The sequence below is a fragment of the Panulirus ornatus genome, chromosome 66 (assembly GCF_036320965.1).
Source record: "Panulirus ornatus isolate Po-2019 chromosome 66, ASM3632096v1, whole genome shotgun sequence".
NCBI lineage: Eukaryota > Metazoa > Arthropoda > Malacostraca > Decapoda > Palinuridae > Panulirus > Panulirus ornatus.
The window spans coordinates 15,190,531-15,215,631 of record NC_092289.1 but is presented as its reverse complement, the minus strand read 5'-3'; the positions used below and the strand labels follow the sequence as shown (position 1 = coordinate 15,215,631).

The 25,101-nt window shown below is 40.7% G+C and overlaps 1 protein-coding gene across 2 annotated transcripts in view; it reads right to left on the bottom strand.

Moving 5' to 3' along the window:
* Nucleotides 1–215: 215 nt before the first annotated feature.
* LOC139746805 (ATP-binding cassette sub-family F member 2) overlaps nucleotides 216–25,101 on the bottom strand; it is a 53,837-nt gene continuing 28,951 nt past the window's right edge. For both annotated transcript variants that reach the window (XM_071658369.1, XM_071658370.1), the window contains exons 6-11: nucleotides 23,158–23,462; nucleotides 17,093–17,254; nucleotides 16,811–16,975; nucleotides 16,370–16,672; nucleotides 12,499–12,747; nucleotides 216–3,912 (exon numbers count right to left, since the gene is read on the bottom strand). In XM_071658369.1, the coding sequence (XP_071514470.1) occupies nucleotides 3,784–3,912; nucleotides 12,499–12,747; nucleotides 16,370–16,672; nucleotides 16,811–16,975; nucleotides 17,093–17,254; nucleotides 23,158–23,462 (1,313 nt within the window). In that variant the 3' untranslated portion in view covers nucleotides 216–3,783. The remainder of the gene's footprint in view (nucleotides 3,913–12,498; nucleotides 12,748–16,369; nucleotides 16,673–16,810; nucleotides 16,976–17,092; nucleotides 17,255–23,157; nucleotides 23,463–25,101) is intronic.

The following is a 25,101-nucleotide window of genomic DNA, read 5'->3' as shown; positions in this document are numbered from 1 at the left end:
AGTGTTTTATGAACTTTCTCCATGCAGCACTGCCTTCACAACATAGTACAATTCTAACCCTTCTGACATGATTACACACCACTGTGAATTTGTTCAACTTATTGGTGCTGAAGACTGCATGGCCATGGAATACCATTACCAATACATGGTATACTCTCGTATGCTCAAATCAATCCATCCAAAGACATAATCTTGTCTTTAAATCATAGCCTCTATATTTCTTAGAATTTATTGCATTTTTAAGAAAGCCAATACCCATTACATTAATATACATGCACATCCTAAGGATGTTTTGTAAAATCTTCCCACAGTAAAACTGTGTTAAACAAGCCAAATATCTTTACAGAACGTCAGCACTACATAGTGTGCAATGCAAAATATACACAGGAATATGCTGTTGTTCAGTCATTTAAAACACAGTAAAAAAAAAATATATGTATGACCAGCCTGCTACATGAAGTACCAAAGTTATATAGATCAGTTGTTGTATAACCAACAAAACTTTTGACATAGCAGGCTAAATGTAAAAAAATTCAAGCAATATCCAAGATTAAATACCAAGCCAATTTGAATGAAAAAATTCCAAACCCATACTCTATTTTCCAGCTTATTGGTATGGTGTTTTTTTCCAAACAAAAACAAAAGTCAGAAATATCCAATTTCCAAAAGCTACAAATGGAAAAAACAAATAAAATATATATATATAAAAAAAATCCTAGATGTATAATCCTAAGGCTATGCTATAAAAATTTTAGGGACCACCCCTCTTAACCAATTTCTTCACAGTAAAAGCTTTCACCCACAAACATAGCTGGATGGCATATGCAAAATCTTTCCAAGATACTTTAGATTTTCAGTTTCGACTCCCAAAGAATGACAAATATTTTAGGTTTTGCATTCAGGTCTAGCTATTGCTTTGTTAAGGTAGGCACTATTTAATTGCAAAATAATAATGTGCCAAGAAATGTGGGTCATTTTGGGAGGTATACATCAGGATAACTAAAGAGGCCAAGAAAAGGTCACGAGAAAACTTGAGCAGGACATGTGAAAACAGCTGTCTGAGGGACCAAACTGAGTTTAAGGATGCAGCAGATCAGATCTTTACAACAGCAATCTTTGAATGTGCAGTCGAGTCCAACTGGTTCTTTCTCAGCATTAAAAAATGAACAAAGGCCACTTGGTTTACTACCTGGATAATGAGATGAGGAAAAGAAGATAAGGTAGCAAATTTTATACGCATATTTGATGGTACCATGAGGATGGAAGGGTATAACTGGGACTGTGAGGGGGTGGTTGGGTGTAAGCTGGGGAAACATTTTCTCAATATTCTTGTCCTTGTACAGAGGGATGCATAACAACAGTATGTCACATACATATCAACACAAAAACAGCTTAATTTTCTGATACTAGATATGTTTCTGTACACTTAAAAACTTTGTTCTAAATATTCTTAGTTATTTTTTTGCACCAAACTAACTATGTCCATTATTAGAGTTTGTGCAAACAAACAATATTTTCCATTTCAGCTATTTTTACAATAACAAATAGTATATATTGGAAAAAGAAGTCTTTGTAACTCCTCAATTTACAATTGCCTATACATTCACAAATGAACCAGAAATACTTACTCATATTTTTCAATGTAGTAAAGCATCAACTTTCCAATTATAAATTCAAACTGACTGATAAAGAACCAATCTATAGAATTTCCAAAAGCTTTCTCTTACATACAGTTATTCAAAATATATAACTAAAATGGTTAATGTATTGTGGCTTAACTTATGCCCTATGCAATTAATGCTGAGATGCCACACAAGAATAAAACCTTTCAGTTAGTTAGTAACTCAACAGCATTAATTCAACCGAATTCCCTGATAACAGATCTTTTTTGAAAATTAGGAGAAAACGTGGGTATATTCATATCAGCAAATGCACTTCATGGAAAATATTTACAAGGAAAATTTTACCCTATGATTTCCACATTTTTATTGTGGAATGCAAACTTTATCTAGATCTCAACAAAGTTTGCTTTATTAAAGGATTTCAGTACCACCATTTAAAGCAAAATTAACTAAACTTTAAAAGGTTACTTCTCCAAACCTGGAAACTGACATGCCATACGTATATATGCAATCAATGATATAAACTCATGACCCCATTTTCAGGGCTCCTACAAACTTCAAAGACTAATCTACATTCAAGAGAGGGGAGATGATGGAATTTTTTGAATTAAGAATTTCCTTGGCAAGATTGTATTAAAACTCTTTTTGTCCAATGATGATGACAGCCTCATCGAAGGTAACTTCTCACCTAGATTGTTAGCACAAGTAGGTGGAGTCCATTATACGAGAATACATTCTCAGCTTTAAAGAACTTGTTTCAGAGTAAGTCCTGTCCTTACTGCTGAATGCAGCACAACCTCGAAGCTGCAGGAGCCTCTGGAAAAAGGGTCCTTGGTAACACCACGTTCCTTTAAAGGGGGGGATACTAGGGTACATATCAAGTTAATAGTCCTAGGGTAAATATAAATAAAACAAAATTAATAAATACTGGACTCCACCTGCATGTGGTTACATTGTTAGTTGAAAGTCATCCTCACCAAGGTTGTACCAGAGTCTACAAAATGAAAGGGGTATAATACCATTAAAATACTTCTAACTCCAGAGAAATCAGTCTTCTCTCTGATGCTGATTAAAGCGTAACCTTGAATTTGCAGGAACCCAGTAAAAGGGTTCTTGAGGTTATATGAGTAAAACATAAGACTTTCAGCACTGGTATTACCAGACTCCACTTGCTAATGGTTACACCATGGAGGGAAAATCACCAATGGGAGGGCTGTATCATCAAACAAACAAGAGACTCCCAAGATGCCCATCATTCCCCATTCTTAAGTGATATGGAGCCTTGAAGCTGCAGCATCCCCATAAAAGGAGTCCTGAAATTGTACTGTACAATCATGATCATCAATGTATAATCCCAAATCCCTCTTCGGGGGTTCCTGCAGCTTCAAGACCTCACCACAATCAGACACATACAGGTACAAGAAGAACGCCATTCCTTTTAAGTGAGAACTTCCTTGAGGAATACGAGCTTCCTTTCATCAACTGACAATAACAAACCCTAGCCAAGGGTGATTTTTCACTCATGATGTAACCACTTGCAGGAGGAGAGTGATGACACCTGTACATATTTGTATGAGGTGTGATTTTTTTTTTTACTATTTGTGTTACAAAGAAACAGTTTCACACAGCATGTTTACACAAGTAAAAGACAAAGTACACAAACCAGGTTAAGAGACAAGGCAACATAAGAATACAACAATCTTCCCGTAAAGCACAAATAATAATCACAAAAAGTAAAGAAATATTAATCACACCAACACACACGAGAGAGAGAGAGAGAGAGAGAGAGAGAGAGAGAGAGAGAGAGAGAGAGAGGAGAGGAGAGAGAGCTACTTATAACTACCTAGTATGAGATTTTGTCAAAATGACGAGGCAAGCGCACAGCACTTTCTGCATTAGAGAAGGAGTACCTAAGGCACTCACTCCAGGAAAGAGATACAAAGACAGACACAGAAAGTCAATGAATAAATATGTATTCTTACCAGATTAAATTGTCCTGGTTTCAGAAAAAAAGTAAAAATATGTATTGACCTGCTAATGAATGAAAACAAATATAATTTAGGTATATTAAATGTATTATCCATTAATGAAGATATATAATTTTGTTTTGTTTCTATGAAGAGCAAAGTTAAGATAAATTAGCTCTTGAAATCATCCACACTTAAAATATTTTCTTTCTCTTTTCGTTATCCTTCTGAACTTTGGCTTTTAGCATCTCCTTGTAAGCAAGGATGTCTCCTTGCCATTTGGTCACTGCTTGCTTTTCACATATCCAAATTTCCTCTGCAACCTGTAAAAGGATAATAAAGATAAAACATATCTGGAAAGTTCTGCAATAATGCTAAAAAAATGCTCTCATACAATATATAAATACAAACACAAATATACACATAAATTGTATTTATGCACGTTTTCTTCAGGAAGCTCAGGCATGGACATAGTTTCTTCTCATTTATTGCCTCCCAGTGTTGAAGAATCTCTAATATGTAGGACAAATCCAATGAAAACCTGGTAGTACAGCACATGACTACCTTATATCCGATCTATCCCATCTTGTTGTGATAACTGCTTTTAATAATCCCTAAATGGCATGCATGGCATTAAACTATCCCAAGTGTAAAAACTATTTTCACTTTAAGAACTGACAGACTGGCATGAAAAAAAGTTAAACAACTATTGCGCTGGCCTGGTGGAAGGCCAAGTGAGCACGAAGAAAGGATGTGGCAGACTCACCTGGGGCAATACTTCAACTTAATACGAAGGGAGGTTATAAAGGTCATTTGTTCCCCCACCATTAAGTGGAATGGCACTCTACTCTTATCACTTATAAAGGCACAGCATATGTCGTGAGTACCATGAACATATAAAGAAATACTAAAGCAAGCTAAAACAGGTAGGGAGGAGTGTGTCTGACTGGCACACTAGGGGCAACATTTCCTCATTTTGACATAGGAAGGCACATCATGGAGTACTTGTCCATTTTTTCTGAACTTGGTATCATTCCATACTCTTAACCTTTACATAAGTAAGGAATAACATGAATAATGTAGAAACACTACAAACCAAATAAATTACAACTATTTATTTTATATTTATTATACTTTGTCGCTGTCTCCCGTGTCAGTGCAGTAGCACAAGGAAACAGACGAAAGAATGGCCCAACCCACCCAAAATCGCAGGTATGTACATACACGTCCACACACGCATATATACATACCTATACATCTTAACGTATACATATATATACAAACACAGACGTAAACATATATGCATATGTACATAATTCATACTGTCTGCCCTTAATCATTCCTGTCGCCACCCCGCCACACATGGAATGACAACCCCCTCCCCCCTCATGTGCACGAGGTAGCGCTAGGAAAAGACAAAAAGAGACCACATTCGTTCACACTCAGTCTCTAGCTGTCATGTATAATGCACCGAAACCAAAGGTCCATTTCCACATCCAGGCCCCGCAAAACTTTCCATGATTTACCTCAAATGCTTCACATGCCCTGGTTCAATCCACTGACAGCACGTTGACCCCGGTTTACCATATCGTTCCAATTCACTCTATTCCTTGCACACCTTTCACTCTCCAGCAAGTTCAGGCCCTGATTGCTCAAAATCTTTTTCACTCCATCTTTCCACCTCCAATTTGGTCTCCCACTTCTCATTCACTCCACCTCTGACACAACTATAAATAATTCACAGTTAGAATATGATTTTCAACATTCTAACCATTTACCATAATCTATCACATCAACATCATGGTACTACAGTGAAAAATTATGTACATCTGGTAAGGAATCTGTTCAACATGACCACAAAAAGGTCAAGCATATGAAAAAAGATGATGTAGGTAATAAGGTCACATGAAGACTATCCATCTCCTTACTCCCAACAAATTACTCTCACTTTTCTTGTCTCCTTTCTCCTGTTGCTCTTCTTCACTTTTCTTGCTAGCTGATATATCTGATCAACTTTCCTCATCTCTCAGGTCATCCAAATTCTTGGTATTTTCCAGAGGTCAAAGCTCATGACTTTAGATTGAGGAATGTAATGGTAATGAAAACAAAGTTTTTCCTTGTGCCAACTGGTTGATGGAAGAGACATCCATCGACTGAGAATATTCCAAAAAATCTACTGCCAATTTAGGGATGGGAAAAGTTAAAACAAGATGATGATGGCCACCATTGAGGGTTAAGTTTCTTGACTTTTGTTTAGACAATGTCCATATAACCACAGTGAAAAGTGCAAGCTATATCTCTACAAATACACCTTGCATCATGAAAAGTTATTAAAGCACTTGTGTGAGGAAGTACCACGAGAGACCAAGTACAGAATGTAGGAAGGTGAGAACAAAGGACATAAGGTGAGTGGGGGAGGAATGGGAAGCAGTGATGTCTTGCACAATAGATGCTTGTGGCATGAGAAGCGTGGGAGGTGGGCAGATTAGAAAGGGTAGTGAGTGGTGGGATGAAGAAGTAAGATTATTAGTGAAAGAGAAGAGAGAGGCATTTGGACGATTTTTGCAGGGAAATAATGCAAATGACTGGGATATGCATAAAAGAAAGAGGCAGGAGGTCAAGAGAAAGGCGCAAGGGGTGAAAAAGAGGGCAAATGAGAGTTGGGGTGAGAGAGTTTCATTAAATTTTAGGGATAATAAAAAGATGTTTTCGAAGGAGGTAAATAAAGTGCATAATATGAGGGAACAAATGGGAACTTCCGTGAAGGGGGCTAATGGGGACGTGATAAGTAGTGGTGATGTGAGAAGGAGATGGAGTGAGTATTTTGAAGTTTTGTTGAATGTATTTGTTTATGGATGGGGTTGTTAGGGAGGTGAATGCAAGAGTTTTGGAAAGAGGGGCAAGTATGAAGTCTGTTGGGGATGAGAGAGCTTAGGAAGCGAGTCATTTGTTGTTCGCTGATGATACAGCGCTGGTGGCTGATTCATGTGAAAAACTGCAGAAGCTGGTGGCTGAGTTTGGTAAAGTGTGTGAAAGAAGAAAGTTAAGAGTAAATGTGAATAAGAGCAAGGTTATTAGGTAAAGTAGGGTTGAGGGCCAAGTCAATTGGGAGGTAAGTTTGAATGGAGAAAAACTGGAGGAAGTAAAGTGTTTTAGATATCTGGGAGTGGATCTGGCAGTGGATGGAACCATGGAAGCGGAAGTGGATCATAGGGTGGGGGAGGGGGTGAAAATTCTAGGAGCCTTGAAGAATGTGTGGAAGTCGAGAACATTATCTCGGAAAGCAAAAATGGGTATGTTTGAAGGAATAGTGTTTCCAACAATGTTGTATGGTTGCGAGGCGTGGGCTATGGATAGAGTTGTGCGCAGGAGGATGGATGTGCTGGAAATGAGATGTTTGAGGACAATGTGTGGTGTGAGGTGGTTTGATCAAGTAACGTAAGGGTAAGAGAGATGTGTGGAAATAAAAAGAGTGTGGTTGAGAGAGCAGAAGAGGGTGTTTTGAAGTGGTTTGGGCACATGGAGAGAATGAGTGAGGAAAGATTGACCAAGAGGATATATGTGTCGGAGGTGGAGGGAGCGAGGAGAAGTGGGAGACCAAACTGGAGGTGGAAAGATGGAGAGAAAAAGATTTTGTGTGATCGGGGCCTGAACATGCAGGATGGTGAAAGGAGGGCAAGGAATGGAGTGAATTGGATTGATGTGGTATACCGGGGTTGACGTGCTGTCAGTGGATTGAATCAGGGCATGTGAAGCGTCTGGGGTAAACCATGGAAAGCTGTGTAGGTATGTATATTTTGCGTGTGTGGACGTATGTATATACATGTGTATGGGGGTGGGTTGGGCCATTTCTTTCGTCTGTTTCCTTGCGCTACCTCGCAAACGTGGGAGACAGCGGAAAAAAAAAAAATTGATGATAGAGTGGCAGATATAGGGTGTTTTGGTCGAGGTGGTGTGCAAAGTGAGAGGGTTAGGGAGAATGATTTGGTAAACAGAGAAGAGGTAGTAAAATCTTTGCGGAAGATGAAAGCCGGCAAGGCAGCAGGTTTGGATGGTATTACCGTGGAATTTATTAAAAAAGGGGGTGACTGTATTGTTGACTGGTTGGTAAGGTTATTTAATGGGGAGGTGATAACAAGTAGCGGTGATGTGAGAAGGAGATGGAATGAGTATTTTGAAGGTTTGTTGAATGTGTCTGATGACAGAGTGGCAGATATAGGGTGTTTTGGTCGAGGTGGTGTGCAAAGTGAGAGGGTTAGGGAAAATGATTTGGTAAACAGAGAAGAGGTAGTAAAAGCTTTGTGGAAGATGAAAGCCGGCAAGGCAGCAGGTTTGGATGGTATTGCAGTGGAATTTATTAAAAAAGGGGGTGACTGTATTGTTGACTGGTTGGTAAGGTTATTTAATGTATGTATGACTCATGGTGAGGTGCCTGAGGATTGGCGGAATGCGTGCATAGTGCCATTGTACAAAGGCAAAGGGGATAAGAGTGAGTGCTCAAATTACAGAGGTATAAGTTTGTTGAGTATTCCTGGTAAATTATATGGGAGGGTATTGATTGAGAGGGTGAAGGCATGTACAGAGCATCAGATTGGGGAAGAGCAGTGCGGTTTCAGAAGTGGTAGAGGATGTGTGGATCAGGTGTTTGCTTTGAAGAATGTATGTGAGAAATACTTAGAAAAGCAAATGGATTTGTATGTAGCATTTATGGATCTGGAGAAGGCATATGATAGAGTTGATAGAGATGCTCTGTGGAAGGTATTAAGAATATATGGTGTTGGAGGCAAGTTGTTAGAAGCAGTGAAAAGTTTTTATCGAGGATGTAAGGCATGTGTACGTGTAGGAAGAGAGGAAAGTGATTGGTTCTCAGTGAATGTAGGTTTGCGGCAGGGGTGTGTGATGTCTCCATGGTTGTTTAATTTGTTTATGGATGGGGTTGTAAGGGAGGTAAATGCAAGAGTCCTGGAAAGAGGGGCAAGTATGAAGTCTGTTGGGGATGAGAGAGCTTGGGAAGTGAGTCAGTTGTTGTTCGCTGATGATACAGCGCTGGTGGCTGATTCATGTGAGAAACTGCAGAAGCTGGTGACTGAGTTTGGTAAAGTGTGTGGAAGAAGAAAGTTGAGAGTAAATGTGAATAAGAGCAAGGTTATTAGGTACAGTAGGGGTGAGGGTCAAGTCAATTGGGAGGTGAGTTTGAATGGGGAAAAACTGGAGGAAGTGAAGTGTTTTAGATATCTGGGAGTGGATCTGTCAGCGGATGGAACCATGGAAGCGGAAGTGGATCATAGGGTGGGGGAGGGGGCGAAAATTTTGGGAGCCTTGAAAAATGTGTGGAAGTCGAGAACATTATCTCGGAAAGCAAAAATGGGTATGTTTGAGGGAATAGTGGTTCCAACAATGTTGTATGGTTGCGAGGCGTGGGCTATGGATAGAGATGTGCGCAGGAGGATGGATGTGCTGGAAATGAGATGTTTGAGGACAATGTGTGGTGTGAGGTGGTTTGATCGAGTAAGTAACGTAAGGGTAAGAGAGATGTGTGGAAATAAAAAGAGCGTGGTTGAGAGAGCAGAAGAGGGTGTTTTGAAATGGTTTGGGCACATGGAAAGAATGAGTGAGGAGAGATTGACCAAGAGGATATATGTGTCGGAGGTGGAGGGAACGAGGAGAAGAGGGAGACCAAATTGGAGGTGGAAAGATGGAGTGAAAAAGATTTTGTGTGATCGGGGCCTGAACATGCAGGAGGGTGAAAGGAGGGCAAGGAATAGAGTGAATTGGAGTCATGTGGTATACAGGGGTTGACGTGCTGTCAGTGGATTGAATCAAGGCATGTGAAGCGTCTGGGGTAAACCATGGAAAGCTGTGTAGGTATGTATATTTGCGTGTGTGGACGTGTGTATGTACATGTGTATGGGGGCGGGGGTTGGGCCATTTCTTTCGTCTGTTTCCTTGCGCTACCTCGCAAACGCGGGAGACAGCGACAAAGTATATAAAAAAAAAAAAAAAAAAAAAAAAAAAAAAAAAAAAAAATGACTCATGGTGAGGTGCCTGAGGATTGACGGAATGCTTGCATAGTGCCATTGTACAAAGGCAAAGGGGATAAAAGTGAGTGCTCAAATTTCAGAGGTATAAGTTTGTTGAGCATTCCTGGGAAATTATATGGGAGGGTATTGACTGAGAGGGAAGAGCAGTGAGGTTTCAGAAGTGGTAGAGGATGTGTGGATCAGGTGTTTGCTTTGAAGAATGTATGTGAGAAATACTTAGAAAAGCTAAGGGATTTTTTATGTGGCATTTATGGATCTCGAGAAGGCATATGATAAGAGTTGATAGAGATGCTCTGTGGAAGGTATTAAGAATAATATATGTTGTGGGAGGCAAGTTGTTAGAAGCAGTGAAAAGTTTTTTATCGAAGATGTAAGAAATGTGTATGTGTACGAAGAGAGGAAAGTGATTGGTTCGCAGTGAATGTAGGTTTGCGGCAGGGGTGTGTGATGTCTCCATGGTTGTTTAATTTGTCTATGGATGGGGTTGCTAGGGAGGTGAATGCAAGAGTTTTGGAAAGAGGGGCAAGTATGCAGTCTGTTGTGGATGAGAGAGCTTGGGAAGAGAGTCAGTTGTTGTTTAATGATGATACAGCGCTGGTGGCCGATTCATGTGAGAAACTGCAGAAGCTGGTGACTGAGTTTGGTAAAGTGTGTGAAAGAAGAAAGCTGAGAGTAAATGTGAATAAGAGCAAGGTTATTAGGTACAGTAGGGTTGAGGGTCAAGTCAATTGGGAGATAAGTTTGAATGGAGAAAAACTGGAGGAAGTGAAGTGTTCTAGATATCTGGGAGTGGATTTGGCAGCGGAAGTGAATCATAGGGTGGGGGAGGGGGTGAAAATTCTGGGAGCACTGAAGAATGCGTGAGTCGAGAGCATTATCTCAGAGAGCAAAAATGGGTATGTTTGAAGAAATAGTGGTTCCAACAATGTTATATGGTTGCGAGGGGTGGGCTATGGATAGAGTTGTGCGTAGGAGGGTGGATGTGCTGGAAATGAGATGTTTGAGGACAATATGTGGTGTGAGGTGGTGTGATCAAGTAAGTAACGTAAGGGTAAGAGAGATGTGTGGTAATAAAAAGAGTGTGGTTGAGAGAGAGCAGAAGAGGGTGTTTTGAAATGGTTTGGTCACATGGAGAGAATGAGTGAGGAAAGATTGACCCAGAGGATATGTGTGTCAGAGGTGGAGGGAACAAGAAGTGGACGACCAAATTGGAGGTGGAAAGATGGAGTGAAAAAGATTTTGAGTGATCGGGGCCTGAACATGCAGGAGGGTGAAAGGCGTGCAAGGAATAGAGTGAATTGGAACGATGTGGTATACCGGGGTAGACGTGCTGTCAATGGATTGAACCAGGGCATGTGAAGCATCTGGGGTAAACCATGGAAAGTTCTGTGGGGCCTGGATGTGGAAAGGGAGCTGTGGTTTCGGTGCACTATTACATGACAGCTATGACTGAGTGTGAACAAATGCGGCCTTTGTTGTCTTTTCCTAGCACTACCTCGCACACATGAGGGGGGGAGGGGGTGTTATTTCATGTGTGGCGAGGTGGCGATGGGAATGAATAAAGGCAGACAGTATGAATGCTTCCCACGTATTCCCTGCGTGTCGTAGAAGGCGACTGAAGGGGGAGGGAGCGGGGGGCTGGAAATCCTCCCCTCTCTATTTTTTTTTTAATTTTCCAAAAGAAGGAACAGAGAAGGGGGCCAGGTGAGGATATTCCCTCAAAGGCCCAGTCCTCTGTTTTTAACGCTACCTCGCTAATGCGGGAGATGGCGAATAGTTTGAAAGAAAGTATGAATTATGTACATGTGTATATATGTATATGTCTGTGTGTGTATATATATGTATATGTTGAGATGTATAGGTATGGATATTTGAGTGTGTGGACATGAATGTATATACATACATGTGTATGTGGGTGGGTTGGGCCATTCTTTCGTCTGTTTCCTTGTGCTATCTTGCTAACCCGGGAGACAGTGACAAAGCAAAATAAATAAATAAATACTAACGAAGAACATTCATTCTCAGTAATGAAGGGCGGCTGTAATGTCTGGAAACATATGAAATAAAAAGTATTTATTGAAATAATGTTCAAGTGGAAAGGGAGCTGTGGTTTCGGGCATTATTGCATGACAGCTAGAGACTGAGTGTAAACGAATGGAGCCTTTGTTGTCTTTTCCTAGCGCCACCTTGCACACGAGGGGGGAGGGGGATGTTATTCCATGTGTGGCGAGGTGGCGATGGGAATGAATAAAGGCAGACAGTGTGAATTGTGTGCATGTGCATATATGTCTGTGTGTGTGTGTATATATATATATATGTGTACATTGAGATGTATGGGTATGTATATTTGCGTGTGTGAACGTGTATGTATATATATGTGTATGGGGGTGGGTTGGGCCATTTCTTTCGTCTGTTTCCTTACGCTACCTCGCAAACGTGGGAGACAGCGACAAAGCAAAATAATAATAAAAAAAATGTTTAAGTACACCAAAATGTTTTCAAAATGTTAACCCAAAGAATTAAAACTGACCTGATGGTGACGTCTGAAGTGCTGAAGAACCCGATTAAATAAAATGAGTTTTTAATTCATGGTTTTCAGTCGAGTGTTGAATCAAAAGCTCAGTGATTGCGATTTTCATTTTATAACCCTGAGTTGTCACGTAATCCCAGAATGAAAATAAAAATCCTAGAGACCTCAGAGCCTAACCCTTTGAGCAAAGTCATCCGATCAAGTGGCCCTTGGAGCATTATATTAACCATGGATGCATGTTTACAGACTTTACTGACACCCTGTGTCACATCAAACCTTTAAATACAACTAAACACAAATAGGTAAACTTAAAAATCAACATCAGTGAAAATGCTTACCTGAGAAATCAGCCTGAAGTCATGAGAAACCAAAACCATGCCACCTTCAAAATCCCTTACTGCATCAGCAAGGGCATCTATTGTGTCCATGTCCAAGTGGTTGGTAGGTTCGTCAAGGAGGAGGAGATGAGGTACCTGGTGGGACAGCCATGCAAAGACAACACGGCAGCGCTGACCATCACTTAATTGTCGGATTGGAGAAACTTGCTGCTTTCCTGTTAAACCATACCGCCCAATGATCTTACGTACCTGTAATCAGTGTTTAGAATTGGTTATACCTAGTGTTAAGCAACTCCTACATGTGCCTCAATTGTAACTTCACAAGATTTGGCACATGAAGGGAAAAAAAATGTCATAGAAGGTGATGGAATGGGGTGGGAGCAGGGGGCTGGAAATCTTCCTGTACAGTTTTTACTTTTCCAAAAGAAGGAACAGAGAAGGGTGCCAAGGGAGGATTTTCTCTCCAAGGGTCAGTCCTCTGTTCTGGACGCTACCTTGTTAACACAGGAAATGGAGGAAAACTACAGAGGTATAAGTTTCTTGAGTATTCCTGGAAAATTGTATGGGAGGGTATTGATAGAGGGTGAAGACATGTACATAACAGACTGGGGAGGAGCAGTGTGGTTTCAGAAGTGGTAGATGTGTGGATCAGGTGTTTGCTTTGTGTGAGAAATCCTTAAAGAAACAGCTGGCATTTATGGATCTGGAGAAGGCATATGATAAGAGTGGATAGAGATGCTTTGTGGAAGGTTTTAAGAGTATACAGCGTGGGAGGTAAGCTGCTAGAATCAGAGAAGTGTAAGGCATGTGTATAAGGAGGAAGAGGAAAGGGACTGGTTCCCAGAAGGTTGATTTGTGGCAGGGGTGTGTGATGTCCCCATTTAACTTGTTTACGGATGGGGTGGTTTGAGAGGGAAAGGCAAGAATTTTGGAGAGAGGGGCAAGTATGCAATCTGCTGGGGATGAGAGGGCCCAGGAAGTCAGTCAGTTGTTGTTCGCCAATGATACAGCACTGGTGACTGATTCGAGTGAGAAATTGCATAAGTTGGTGACTTAGTTTGGAAAAGTGTGTGAAAGGAGAAATTTGAGAGTAAATGTGACTAGGAGCAAGGTTATTAGATTCAGAAGGATTGAGGGACAAGTTAGTTGGGATGTGAGTTTGAATGGAGAAAAATTGGCAGAAGTGAAGCATTTTAGATACCTGGGAGTGGACTTAGCAGTGAGTGGAACCATGGAAGTGAAGGATAGTCATAGGGTGGGGGAGGGGGTGAAGGTTTTGGGAGTGATGAGGAATATGTGGAAAAATGGGTATGTTTGAAGGAATTGTAGTTCCAACAATACTAATGGTTGCAAGGCATGGGCTATAGACAAGGTTGTACTGATGAGGGTGGATGTGTTGGAAATGAAATGTTTGAGGACAATATGTAGTGTGAGGTGGTTTGATAAGAGTAAGTAATGAAAGGGTAAGAGGTGTGTGTGGTAATAAAAATAGTATGATTGAGAGAGCAGAGGAGGGTGTGTCAAAAAGGTTGAGACATATGGAGAGAATGAGTAAGGAAAGATTAACGAAAAGGATGTACGTGTCAGAGGTGGAGGGAACAAGGAGAAGCGGGAGACCAAGTTGGAGGTGGAAGGACAGTGAAAATTTTTATGAACAACTGGGACCTGACCAGGCTGGAGGGTGAAAGGCATGCAAGGAATAGAGTGAACTGGAAAAATTTAGTATATCAGGGTCAATGTGCAGTCAGTGGACATCTGGGGTAGACCATGGGAAGGTCTGTGGGGCCTGGATGTGGATAGGGCATTGTGGTTTCAGTGCATTACACACAACAGCTGGAGACTGAGTGTGAGCGAATGTGGCCTTTTTTTGTCTGTTTTCCTGGCACTACCTTGTTGATGCAGGGGGTGGTGATGCTGTTTTCTGTGAGGCAGAGAGGCACTGGGAATGGATGAAGGCAAGTATGAATATGTGCATGTGTATACATGCATATGTCTGGGTGTGTGTGTGTGTGTGTGTGTGTATGTTGATTCGGGTGAGGAACAGCAGAAGCTGGTGACTGAGTTTGGTAAAGTGTGTGAAAGAAGAAAGCTGAGACTAAATGTGAATAAGAGCAAGGTTATTAGGTACAGTAGGGTTGAGGGAAAAGTCAATTGGGAGGTAAGTTTGAATGGAGAAAAATTGGAGGAAGTGAAGTGTTTTAGATATCTGAGAGTGGATTTGGCAGTGGATGGAACCATGGAAGTGGAAGTCAATCACAGGGTGGGGGAGGGGGCAAAAGTTCTGGGAGCACTGAAGAATGTGTGGAGTCAAGAACATTATCTCAGAAAGAAAAAATGGGTATGTTTGAAGGAATAGTGGTTCCAACAATGTAATATGGTTACGAGGAGTGGGCTATAGATAGTTGTGCGGAGGAGGGTGGATGTGCTGGAAATGAGATGTTTGAGGACTATGTGGTGTGAGGGGGTTTGATCGAGTAAGTAATAATAGGGTAAGAGAGAAGTGTGGTAATAAAAGGAGTGTGGTTGAGAGAGCAAAAGAGGGTGTTTTGAAATGGTTTGGTCACATGGAGAGAAAGAGTGAGGAAAGATTGACAAAGAGGATATATGTGTCAGAGGTGGAGGGAAAGAGGAAAAGTGTGAGACCAAATTGGAGGTGGAAAGATAGAGTGAAAAAGATTTTGAGCGATTGGGGCCTGAACATGCAGGAGGGTGAAAGGCGTGCAAGGAATAGAGTGAATTGGAACGATGTGGTATACCGGGGTCAATGTGCTGTCAACGGATTGAACCAGGGGATGTAAAGCGTTTGGGGTAAACCATGGAAAGTTCTGTGGGGCCTAGATGTGGAAAGGGAGCTGTGGTTTTGGTGCATTATACATGACAGCTAGAGACAGAGTGTGAATGAATGTGGTTTTTGTTGCCTTTTCCTAGCGCTACCTCACGCACATGCGGGGGAGGGGGTTGTTATTTTATGTGTGGCGGGGTGGTGACGGGAATGAATAAGGGCAGACAGTATGAATTGTGTACATGTGTATATATGTATATGTCTGTGTGTGTAAATATATGCATACGTTGAGATGTATAGGTATGTATATGTGTGTGTGCAGACATGTATGTATATACTTGTGTACGTGGGTGGGTTGGGCCAGTCTTTTATCTGTTTCATTGCACTACCTTGCTAACACGGGAGACAGCGACAAAGTATAATAAACAAAATAAATAAATAAATGTATATGTATGTGCATTTATGTATTCATGTATACATGTACAAGTCTTCAGTTATCCTTCAGCCATGGTACAAGGAAAATGTTACAGTAAATTGTTACATGATAGTACTTGGCACTATTTGCTCTACATCAAAGCGCTAGTTATTTAGACAATAATCCATTTGGTAAAAACTGATTTGACTCTAATGATAAAGACATGTGCATCTAAACAGTATATACAAGGTGGTGTAGTAAAGAAATGTTGACACTGGGCTAAGCAGCAGTCGCAGCTACCACAACAGTACACTCACACCAGAAGCACTTATTTCTCCTGGGGAAAGTTAAGGGCTATTTCACTTTTTCTATGTTGTTTTCTTATTCATATCTGATAATTCATTTCAAAGGAGAGAAATTCTTTTCCCCTTTACTTGAAAACACCTACGGTTCAATGTAAAGGAAGGGCAAACATGATAATACCTACCTAACTACAAGTACCTATGATGAGATTTTGCCATGGTGGTGAAGGGTTACTGTATTGCACTAACCACTTACAGAGAGAAAGAAAAAAGTATGTGTGTGTTAATGTAAATAAGCCACCCTACTGCTTGAACTAATCCTTACATAACCATTGGTGATCTTCAAAAGTACTCATAACAACATATTCATACCTCATCTCGTTCCTTAAGTTCTGGGAACTGCTGCATCATGTAATCCAAAGGAGATACATCCAAGTCAAGAAGTTCATGAAGGTGCTGGTGATATCGTGCAATCCTAAGGTGAGAGTTCTTGCGAATCATGCCAGTGGTGGGAGTCAACTCTCCATACAGAAGCTTGAGGAGAGTGGACTTGCCTGCACCATTGGGACCTACCAAAGCCAGTCTAGTATCCAAGTCAATACCAAACTCTAAGTTTTTATAGATGAAAGGTGAGGTATCATTGTAGCGGAAACTAACATTCTGAACCATAATGACCTATGAAAATAAACAGAAAAATGTGTGACATTCATTTGTAAAATGTTAAGGGCATCATACATTTCATATAAAACTGAATATACAAATAAAAATTACAAGAATACTGCAAAACTATTACAAACTTCAGAAAAGTCTTACTGGTGGAGGAATTTTGCCACAATCTGGAAAGTAAAAGGTGAGACATTTGTCTTTCGTTACTTTCTCCGTAAGTCCACCCGCAACCATTTTGGCTAATGTCTTTTCCTTAGACTGAGCCTGTCGTGCCAGCTTTGCAGAACCATGACCAAATCTTGCAATGTAATTCTGTCAGGGAAAGGGATTTTGTTACATTTAGGCTTTCTGAAAGAGGTATGAAGGCTTTATCAAACATCATAAGCCACTAAATAAAATACATGAAATGCTAAACATGAGCAAACAAACCTTCATGTGAGCAATTTGGTCTTGTTCCCACTGATATTGCTTCATTTGGTTTTCTAGCAACTCAAGGCGAGTTCGAATGAAGGCATCGTAGTTACCACCATAATACTTCAATTTCCTTTTTTCCATGTGGATGATATTTGAACATACACCATTTAGAAAGTCCTGGAAAGGATTTCTTTTTTTAAGTAAAGTGTACATCCAAATACTATTTTTGTTACTAAAACTGCAGTTTTCAAAATATGATTTTCAGAGACTTATTGAATCTTAAAGGAAAAATTTCCTTGATATCAAGTATGCCTACATATATCAGTAACAACATACTCGAACATAAATGAAGTTTAATCACAAAAGTAGATATGTTATTTATTCAACAGGTTTCAAAACAATTTAACAATTTGGGTATTAAAACCACATGCAACTTTCACATGCTCAAGGTCTTGGGGTGAGGATGACTTAAAGTATACATGTCAGAAGAGGAAGGAACAATAAAAGGGGAAACCAAGGAGGAGGTGGAAGGATGGAGTAAAAGATGCTTTAAATTCAAAGCTTGGGGCCTTAGCATGCAAGCTGGTACAAAGGATAGAACAAATCAGAGCAATGTGGTTCACAAGGGATGACGTGCTGTCAATAGGCTGAACCATGGCACATAAAGTGATTAAGGGAAACCATGGAAAAGTCTGTGAGGCCTAAATATGGATTGGGGGCTCTAGTTTCAGCATATCTGTGCATGAGTGTTAGGGAGCGGATGTTAGTGAATGAGGCCACTTCTTTGTTTTTGGCGTTTCCTCGCTAACAGCTTTAGAGCTGAAAAAGAACTGATGACTGGGAATACCTAGCTTAGATAAAGGTGCATACACAAGTAAACATGGAAGAGTTGAGTTGGAGGTCTATGTGCATTGCTGAATTGTGTACTAAGAAACAAGCATGCAAACAAACACTGCTGGATGTGAACATACTGAAAGAGGCAGCAGGTGGGATATGTGATCATTTCTTTAAGGAAGCAAGTGTTAAAGTTTAGTAGTGGCTTAAGCAAAAGAAGAAATGACATGGGTGGTGAAAGTGAGTGAACTACAAAAAGAAGTTTGTATGCAGAAATACTAAGAGGAACTGAATAGCATACAGCAATATTAAATGAAACAAGGCGATTGGGTGAGGAGTGGAAGGTTTTAGGGAAGAAATGCTTGAATGTGTGGTATGTAGGCATATCAAAATGGGTGGGATGGAGTTAATTTGCTAATGAATAAGAAAAGAGGTGTATAGACAATAGGTGCAGGTTAGGAGTGCCAATAATTAAGAAGTGTACAACAGAGAAGTATATATCTGGCGATAAGGGAGAAAGAATACTTCCCAAGCATTCCTCACATGTTGTAGAAGGCAACTAAAGGGGACGGGAGCGGGGGGGGCTGGAAACCCTCCCCTCCTTTTATTTTAACTTTCTAAAAGGGGAAACAGAAGGAGTCACGCGGGGACTGCTCATCCTCTTCGAAGGCTCAGATTGGGGTGTCTAAATGTGTGTGGATGTAAACAAGATGAAAAAAAGGAGAGATAGGTAGTATGTTTGAGGAAAGGAACCTGGATGTCTTAGCTCTGGGTGAAACAAAGCTCAAGGGTATGGGGGAAGAGTGGTTTGGAAATGTCTTGAGAGTAAAGTCAGGGGTTAGTAAGAGGACAAGAGCAAGGGAAGGAGTAACACTACTCCTGAAACTGGAGTGGTGGGAGTATGTGATAGTAAACTATAGATTGATATGGGTAAAACTGAAAGTGGATGGAGAAAGATGGGTGATTATTGGTGCATATGCACCTGGGCATGAGAAGGGAAGATCATGAGAGGCAAGTGTTTTGGGAGCAGCTGGGTGAGTGTTAGTAGTTTTGATGCATGAGACCGGATTATAGTGATGGGTGATTTGAATGCAAAGGTGAATAATGTGGCAGTTGAGGGAATAATTGGTGTACATGGGGTGTTCAGTGTTGTAAATGGAAATGAAGAGCTTGTAGATTTATTTGCTGAGAAAAGACTGGTGATTGGGAATACCTGGTTTAAAATGAGATATATATATGTATGTGGGTAGGAGAGATGGCCAGAGAGCGTTATTGGATTATGTGTTAATTGATAAGCGTGCGAAAGAGACTTTTGGATGTTAAGGTGCTGAGAGGTGCAACTGGAGGGATGTCTGATCATTATCTTGTGGAGGCGAAGGTGAAGATTTGTAGAGGTTTTCAGAAAAGACGAGAGAATGTGTGGTGAAGAGTGTGGTGAGAGTGAGCGAGCTTGGGAAGGAGACCTGTGTGAGAAAGTACCAGGAGAGACTGAGTACAGAATGGAAAAAGGTGAGAACAAAGGACATAAGGGGAGTGGGGGAGGAATGGGATGTATTTAGGGAAGCAGTGATGGCTGGCAAAAAAGATGCTTGTGGCATGAGAAGCATGGGAGGTGGGCAGATTAAAGAGGGTAGTGAGTGGTGGGTTGAAGAAGTAAGAGTATTAATGAAAGAGAAGATAGAGGCATTTGGACGATTTTTGCAGGGAAATACTGCAAATGACTGGGAGATGTATAAAAGAAAGAGGAACGAGGTCAAGAGAAAGGTGCAAGAAGTGAAAAAGAGGGCAAATGAGAGTTGGGGTGAGAGTGTCATTAACTTTTAGGGAGCATAAAAAGATGTTTTCGAAGGAGGTAAATAAAGTGCATAAGACAAGGGAACAAATGGGAACTTCAGTGAAGGGGGCTAATGGGGAGGTGATAAGTAGTGGTGATGTGAGGAGATGGAGTGAGTAATTTGAAGGTTTGTTGAATGTGTTTGATGATAAGAGTGGCAGATATAGGTGGTGTGCAAAGTGAGAGGGTTAGGGAAAATGATTTGGTAAACAGAGAAGAGGTAGTAAAAGCTTTGTGGAAGATGAAAGTCGGCAAGGCAGTGGGTTTGGATGGTATTGCAGTGGAATTTATTAAAAAAGGGGGAGACTATTGTTGACTGGTTGGTAAGGTTATTTCATGTATGTATGAATCATGGTGAGGTGTCTGAGGATTGGCGGAATGCTCGCATAGTGCCATTGTACATAGGCAAAGGGGATAAAAGTGAGTGCTCAAATTACAGAGGTATAAGTTTGTTGAGTATTCCTGGGAAATTATATGAGAGGGTATTGATTGAGAGGGCGAAGGCATGTACAGAGCATCAGATTGGGGAAGAGCAGTATGGTTTCAGAAGTGGTAGAGGATGTGTGGATCAGGTGTTTGCTTTGAAGAATGTATGCGAGAAATACTTAGAAAAGCAAATGGATTTGTATATAGCATTAATGGATCTGGAGAAGGCATATGATAAGAGTTGATAGAGATGCTCTGTGGAAGGTATTAAGAATATATGGTGTGGGAGGCAAGTTGTTAGAAGCAGTGAAAAGTTCTTATCAAGGATGTGAGGCATATGCACGTGTAGGAAGAGAGGAAAGTGATTGGTTCTCAGTGAATGTAGGTTTGCGGCAGGGGTGTGTGATGTCTCCATGGTTGTTTAATTTGTTTATGGATGGGGTTGTTAGGGAGGTGAATGCAAGAGTTTTGGAAAGAGGGGCAAGTATGCAGTCTGTTGTGGATGAAAGAGCTTGGGAAGCGAGTCAGTTGTTGTTCGCTGATGATACAGCGCCAGTGGCTGATTCATGTGAGAAACTGCAGAAGCTGGTGACAGAGTTTGGTAAAGTGTGTGAAAGAAGAAAGCCGAGAGTAAATGTGAATAAGAGCAAGGTTATTAGGTACAGTAGGGTTGAGGGACAAGTTAACTGGGAGGTAAGTTTGAATGGAGAAAAACTGGAGGAAGTGAAGTGTTTTAGATATCTGGGAGTGGATTTGGCAGCAGGTGGAACCATGGAAGCAGAAGTGAATCATAGGGTGGGGGAGAGGGCGAAAGTTCTAGGAGCATTGAAGAATGTGAGGGTCGAGAACATTATCTCGGAAAGCAAAAATGGGTATGTTTGTAGGAATAGTGGTTCCAACAATGTTATATGGTTGCGAAGGGTGGGCTATGGATAGAGTTGTGTGCAGGAGGGTGGATGTGCTGGAAATGAGATGTTTAAGGGCAATATGTGATGTGAGGTGGTTTGATCGAGCAAATAATAATAGGGTAAGAGAGATTTGAGGTAATAAAAAGAGTGTGGTTGAGAGAGCAGAAGAGGGTGTTTTGAAATGGTTTGGTCACATGGAGAGAATGAGCGAGGAAAGATTGACCAAGAGGACATATGTGTTAGAGGTGGAAGGAACGAGGAGAAGTGGGAGACCAAATTGGAGGTGGAAAGATGGTGAAAAAGATTTTGAGTGATTGGGGCCTGAACATGCAGGAGGGTGAAAGGTGTGCAAGGAATAGAGTGAATTGGAACGATGTGGTAAACCGGGGTCGACGTGCTGTCAATGAATTGAACCAGGGCATGTGAAGCGTCTGGGGTAAACCATGAAAAGTTCTGTGGGGCCTGGACGTGGAAAGGGAGCTGTGGTTTCGGTGCATTATTACATGACAGCTAGAGACTGAAGGTGGCCTTTGTTGTCTTTTCCTAGCACTACCTCGCACACATGAGGGGGGAGGGGGTTGTTATTTCATGTGTGGCGGAGTGGCAATGGGAATGAATAAAGACAGCCAGTATGAATTATGTACATGTGTATATATATGTCTGTGTGTGTGTGTATATATATATATATATATATATCTTTTTTTTTTTTATACCTCGTCGCTGTCTCCCGCGGTTGCGAGGTAGCGCAAGGAAACAGACGAAAGAAATGGCCCAACCCCCCCCATACACATGTACATACACACGTCCACACACGCAAATATACATACCTACACAGCTTTCCATGGTTTACCCCGGACGCTTCACATGCCTTGATTCAATCCACTGACAGCACGTCAACCCCTGTATACCACATCGCTCCAATTCACTCTATTCCTTGCCCTCCTTTCACCCTCCTGCATGTTCAGGCCCCGATCACACAAAATCCTTTTCACTCCATCTTTCCACCTCCAATTTGGTCTCCCTCTTCTCCTCGTTCCCTCCACCTCCGACACATATATCCTCTTGGTCAATCTTTCCTCACTCATTCTCTCCATGTGCCCAAACCATTTCAAAACACCCTCTTCTGCTCTCTCAACCACGCTCTTTTTATTTCCACACATCTCTCTTACCCTTACGTTACTTACTCGATCAAACCACCTCACACCACACATTGTCCTCAAACATCTCATTTCCAGCACATCCATCCTCCTGCGCACAACTCTATCCATAGCCCACGCCTCGCAACCATACAACATTGTTGGAACCACTATTCCTTCAAACATACCCATTTTTGCTTTCCGAGATAATGTTCTCGACTTCCACACATTTTTCAAGGCTCCCAAAATTTTCGCCCCCTCCCCCACCCTACGATCCACTTCCGCTTCCATGGTTCCATCCGCTGACAGATCCACTCCCAGATATCTAAAACACTTCACTTCCTCCAGTTTTTCTCCATTCAAACTCACCTCCCAATTGACTTGACCCTCAACCCTACTGTACCTAATAATATATATATATATGTATACGTTGAGATGTATAGGTATGTATATGTGCGTGTGTGGACGTGTATGTATATACATGTGTACGTGGGTGGGTTGGACCATTCTTTCGTCTGTTTCCTTGCGCTACCTCGCTAACGCGGGAGACAGCAACAAAGCAAAATAACAACAGAGAAGTTACAAAAGCTGAAAAAGAGGTCAAATGAAGGATGGGATGAGAGTAAAGGCAATATTGAGGAAGAATATAATTAGGCATTGGAAAGGGGTAAGTGTGAGGAGAATAAGAAAAATAGGAGGAAAAGAAACAAATGGGAGTATCATTAACAAGAACAGATGGGGAAAATGTAACAGGCAAACGAGAGGCAAGTATTTTGAAAGATTGCTGAAAGTGTTAGATGACAGGGTGATGGATGTTGGGTGCTTACATTGTGATTCTTGCCATCAATATGCATTTACAACTAAACTGCATCTTTAGAATGCCATACTGGTTGCAACAACTTTTCAAAATTTTGTTTCATTGAGACAGCATTCAAAACTAACCTGTGAGTGAGAGATGATGACCAAAATACGCTTATAATTGGCTAATTCCCCCTCCAACCATACACAGGCATCCAAATCCAGATGGTTAGTGGGTTCATCAAGAAGAAGAAGATGAGGTTTGACAAACAGTGCCCGAGCCAAAGCAATTCTCATCCTCCAGCCACCAGAGAAGTCTCTGCATTTCTTCTCCATCATGGCATGAGTAAATCCTAAACCATGAAGAATAAAGGCAGCTTTTGCCTCAGCTGTGTCAGCACCTAAATCTTCCAAACGATCATATATATCCATAAGCTGTTCTTGAGTCTCTGCAAATAGTATCAAAAACACTATTATCAACTGGAGAGAGTACAAAATAATGGAAAAAATAAGTACTTCACCTTGTATCACACAAATAGCAAGAAATGGCATATTTCCAAAGAATAAACAAATACCAGTTGAAAACAATTACAATAATATTAATGAACTCCAGCAATTGCACGATTCTAGTAAGCCTGAATTTCACGTACACATAAACTAATCAATCTTTCCCTCAGAACAATAAGAACAACAGATATATACAAAAGATTTATGAAAATATTGTTTGTGTATGCTTTCATCTTCAAATGATTAACATGTAACTCATCCATAACTTAGTATATTGCTGCACTACTATTCAAAAGTACAACATGTTTCCATCTAATGATGCACATATGAGCCATCTTGTATGGGGAGGTTTTGCCTGTCAATGAACTCGCCCATAACAAGGTCGAGTGCCTATATGCAACTAAAACAATATCTGTTTCTATTAGTGCTCAAGCTCTAAACACTTACATGACAGTTCACCTTAATAAACCAATAGGATGATGATGTACAGTAAAAGTCCCCACATTCCAGTGAAATATGTCTGGCAACTTAACAGAACAATATGGTTATAGTTTTTGTAGCATCAAAATCATTGTGGGGTTCTGGATGAGTACGAAATGTGATTGCTATTTGTGTGTCACACATAAGAGATTTTTTTTTTTTTTTTCATACTATTCGCTATTTCCCGCGATAGCGAGGTAGCATTAAGAACAGAGGACTGGGCCTTTGAGGGAATATAAGAGATTTACATGCATGATATACTTTCCATGTCTCAACTTAATGTATACTCAAATACACAAAACATTAACTATCTGCAGATAACAGATAGGGAGTCTAACCTTACTGAGGCTCATTTGTTTAACTGTGTTTGCCAACTCAACACTTTAAGCTTAAAAGTACCACTAACACCCTGATCAGTTGCTCTTTAACAACCTACTTGCTATCAATTAATGGGAAGGTTTTGGATTATTCCCTGTTTTGTCCAAAATCTCCCTTACAAAGTTTCTCTAATACCCTTTCCCAATCTTGGGGAACCTGATTCTTGCTCCCCCGTACCTTTCAAATGTTGTCTTGTTGTGCCACCTGTATCTCCAACATAATACATCCGTAAGCTCTTTTGCTTTAGAATATCCCAAAAGAACTTTTTCTTTTTATCTATAACTATATCCTAAATACTTTGTAGAGATTTCATGAAACTTTCAAAGCTGGCAATCTGTAGTCTATCTACGGAACTCTAGTTGCCAATTTGTTCAAGAAATTCTTCACCTTCATGTAATCATAATACCTCTTCTTTAAGTCTGGGTTCCTTACTGACCCAAATCGCTAAAATTTATCTTTAAATTCCATAAGGTTCTCTGCCCACTTATAAATCATATTCAAGACTTTTAGAAAATTTTTCTTTGTTCCCTTATGCTATCACTTTGGCATCCAGAAAGAATCAGCTTGCTTCTGTGCTGAAAGTAACGGCAGTTCCAAAGAAAATTTCTATTTGCATAATAATGGTAACAGGAAAGGTCGACAAAAAGGATGCATGTGTCAAAGGTGGAGGGAACAAAGAGAAGCGGGAGGCCAAATTGGAGGTGGAAGGATGGAATGAAAAAG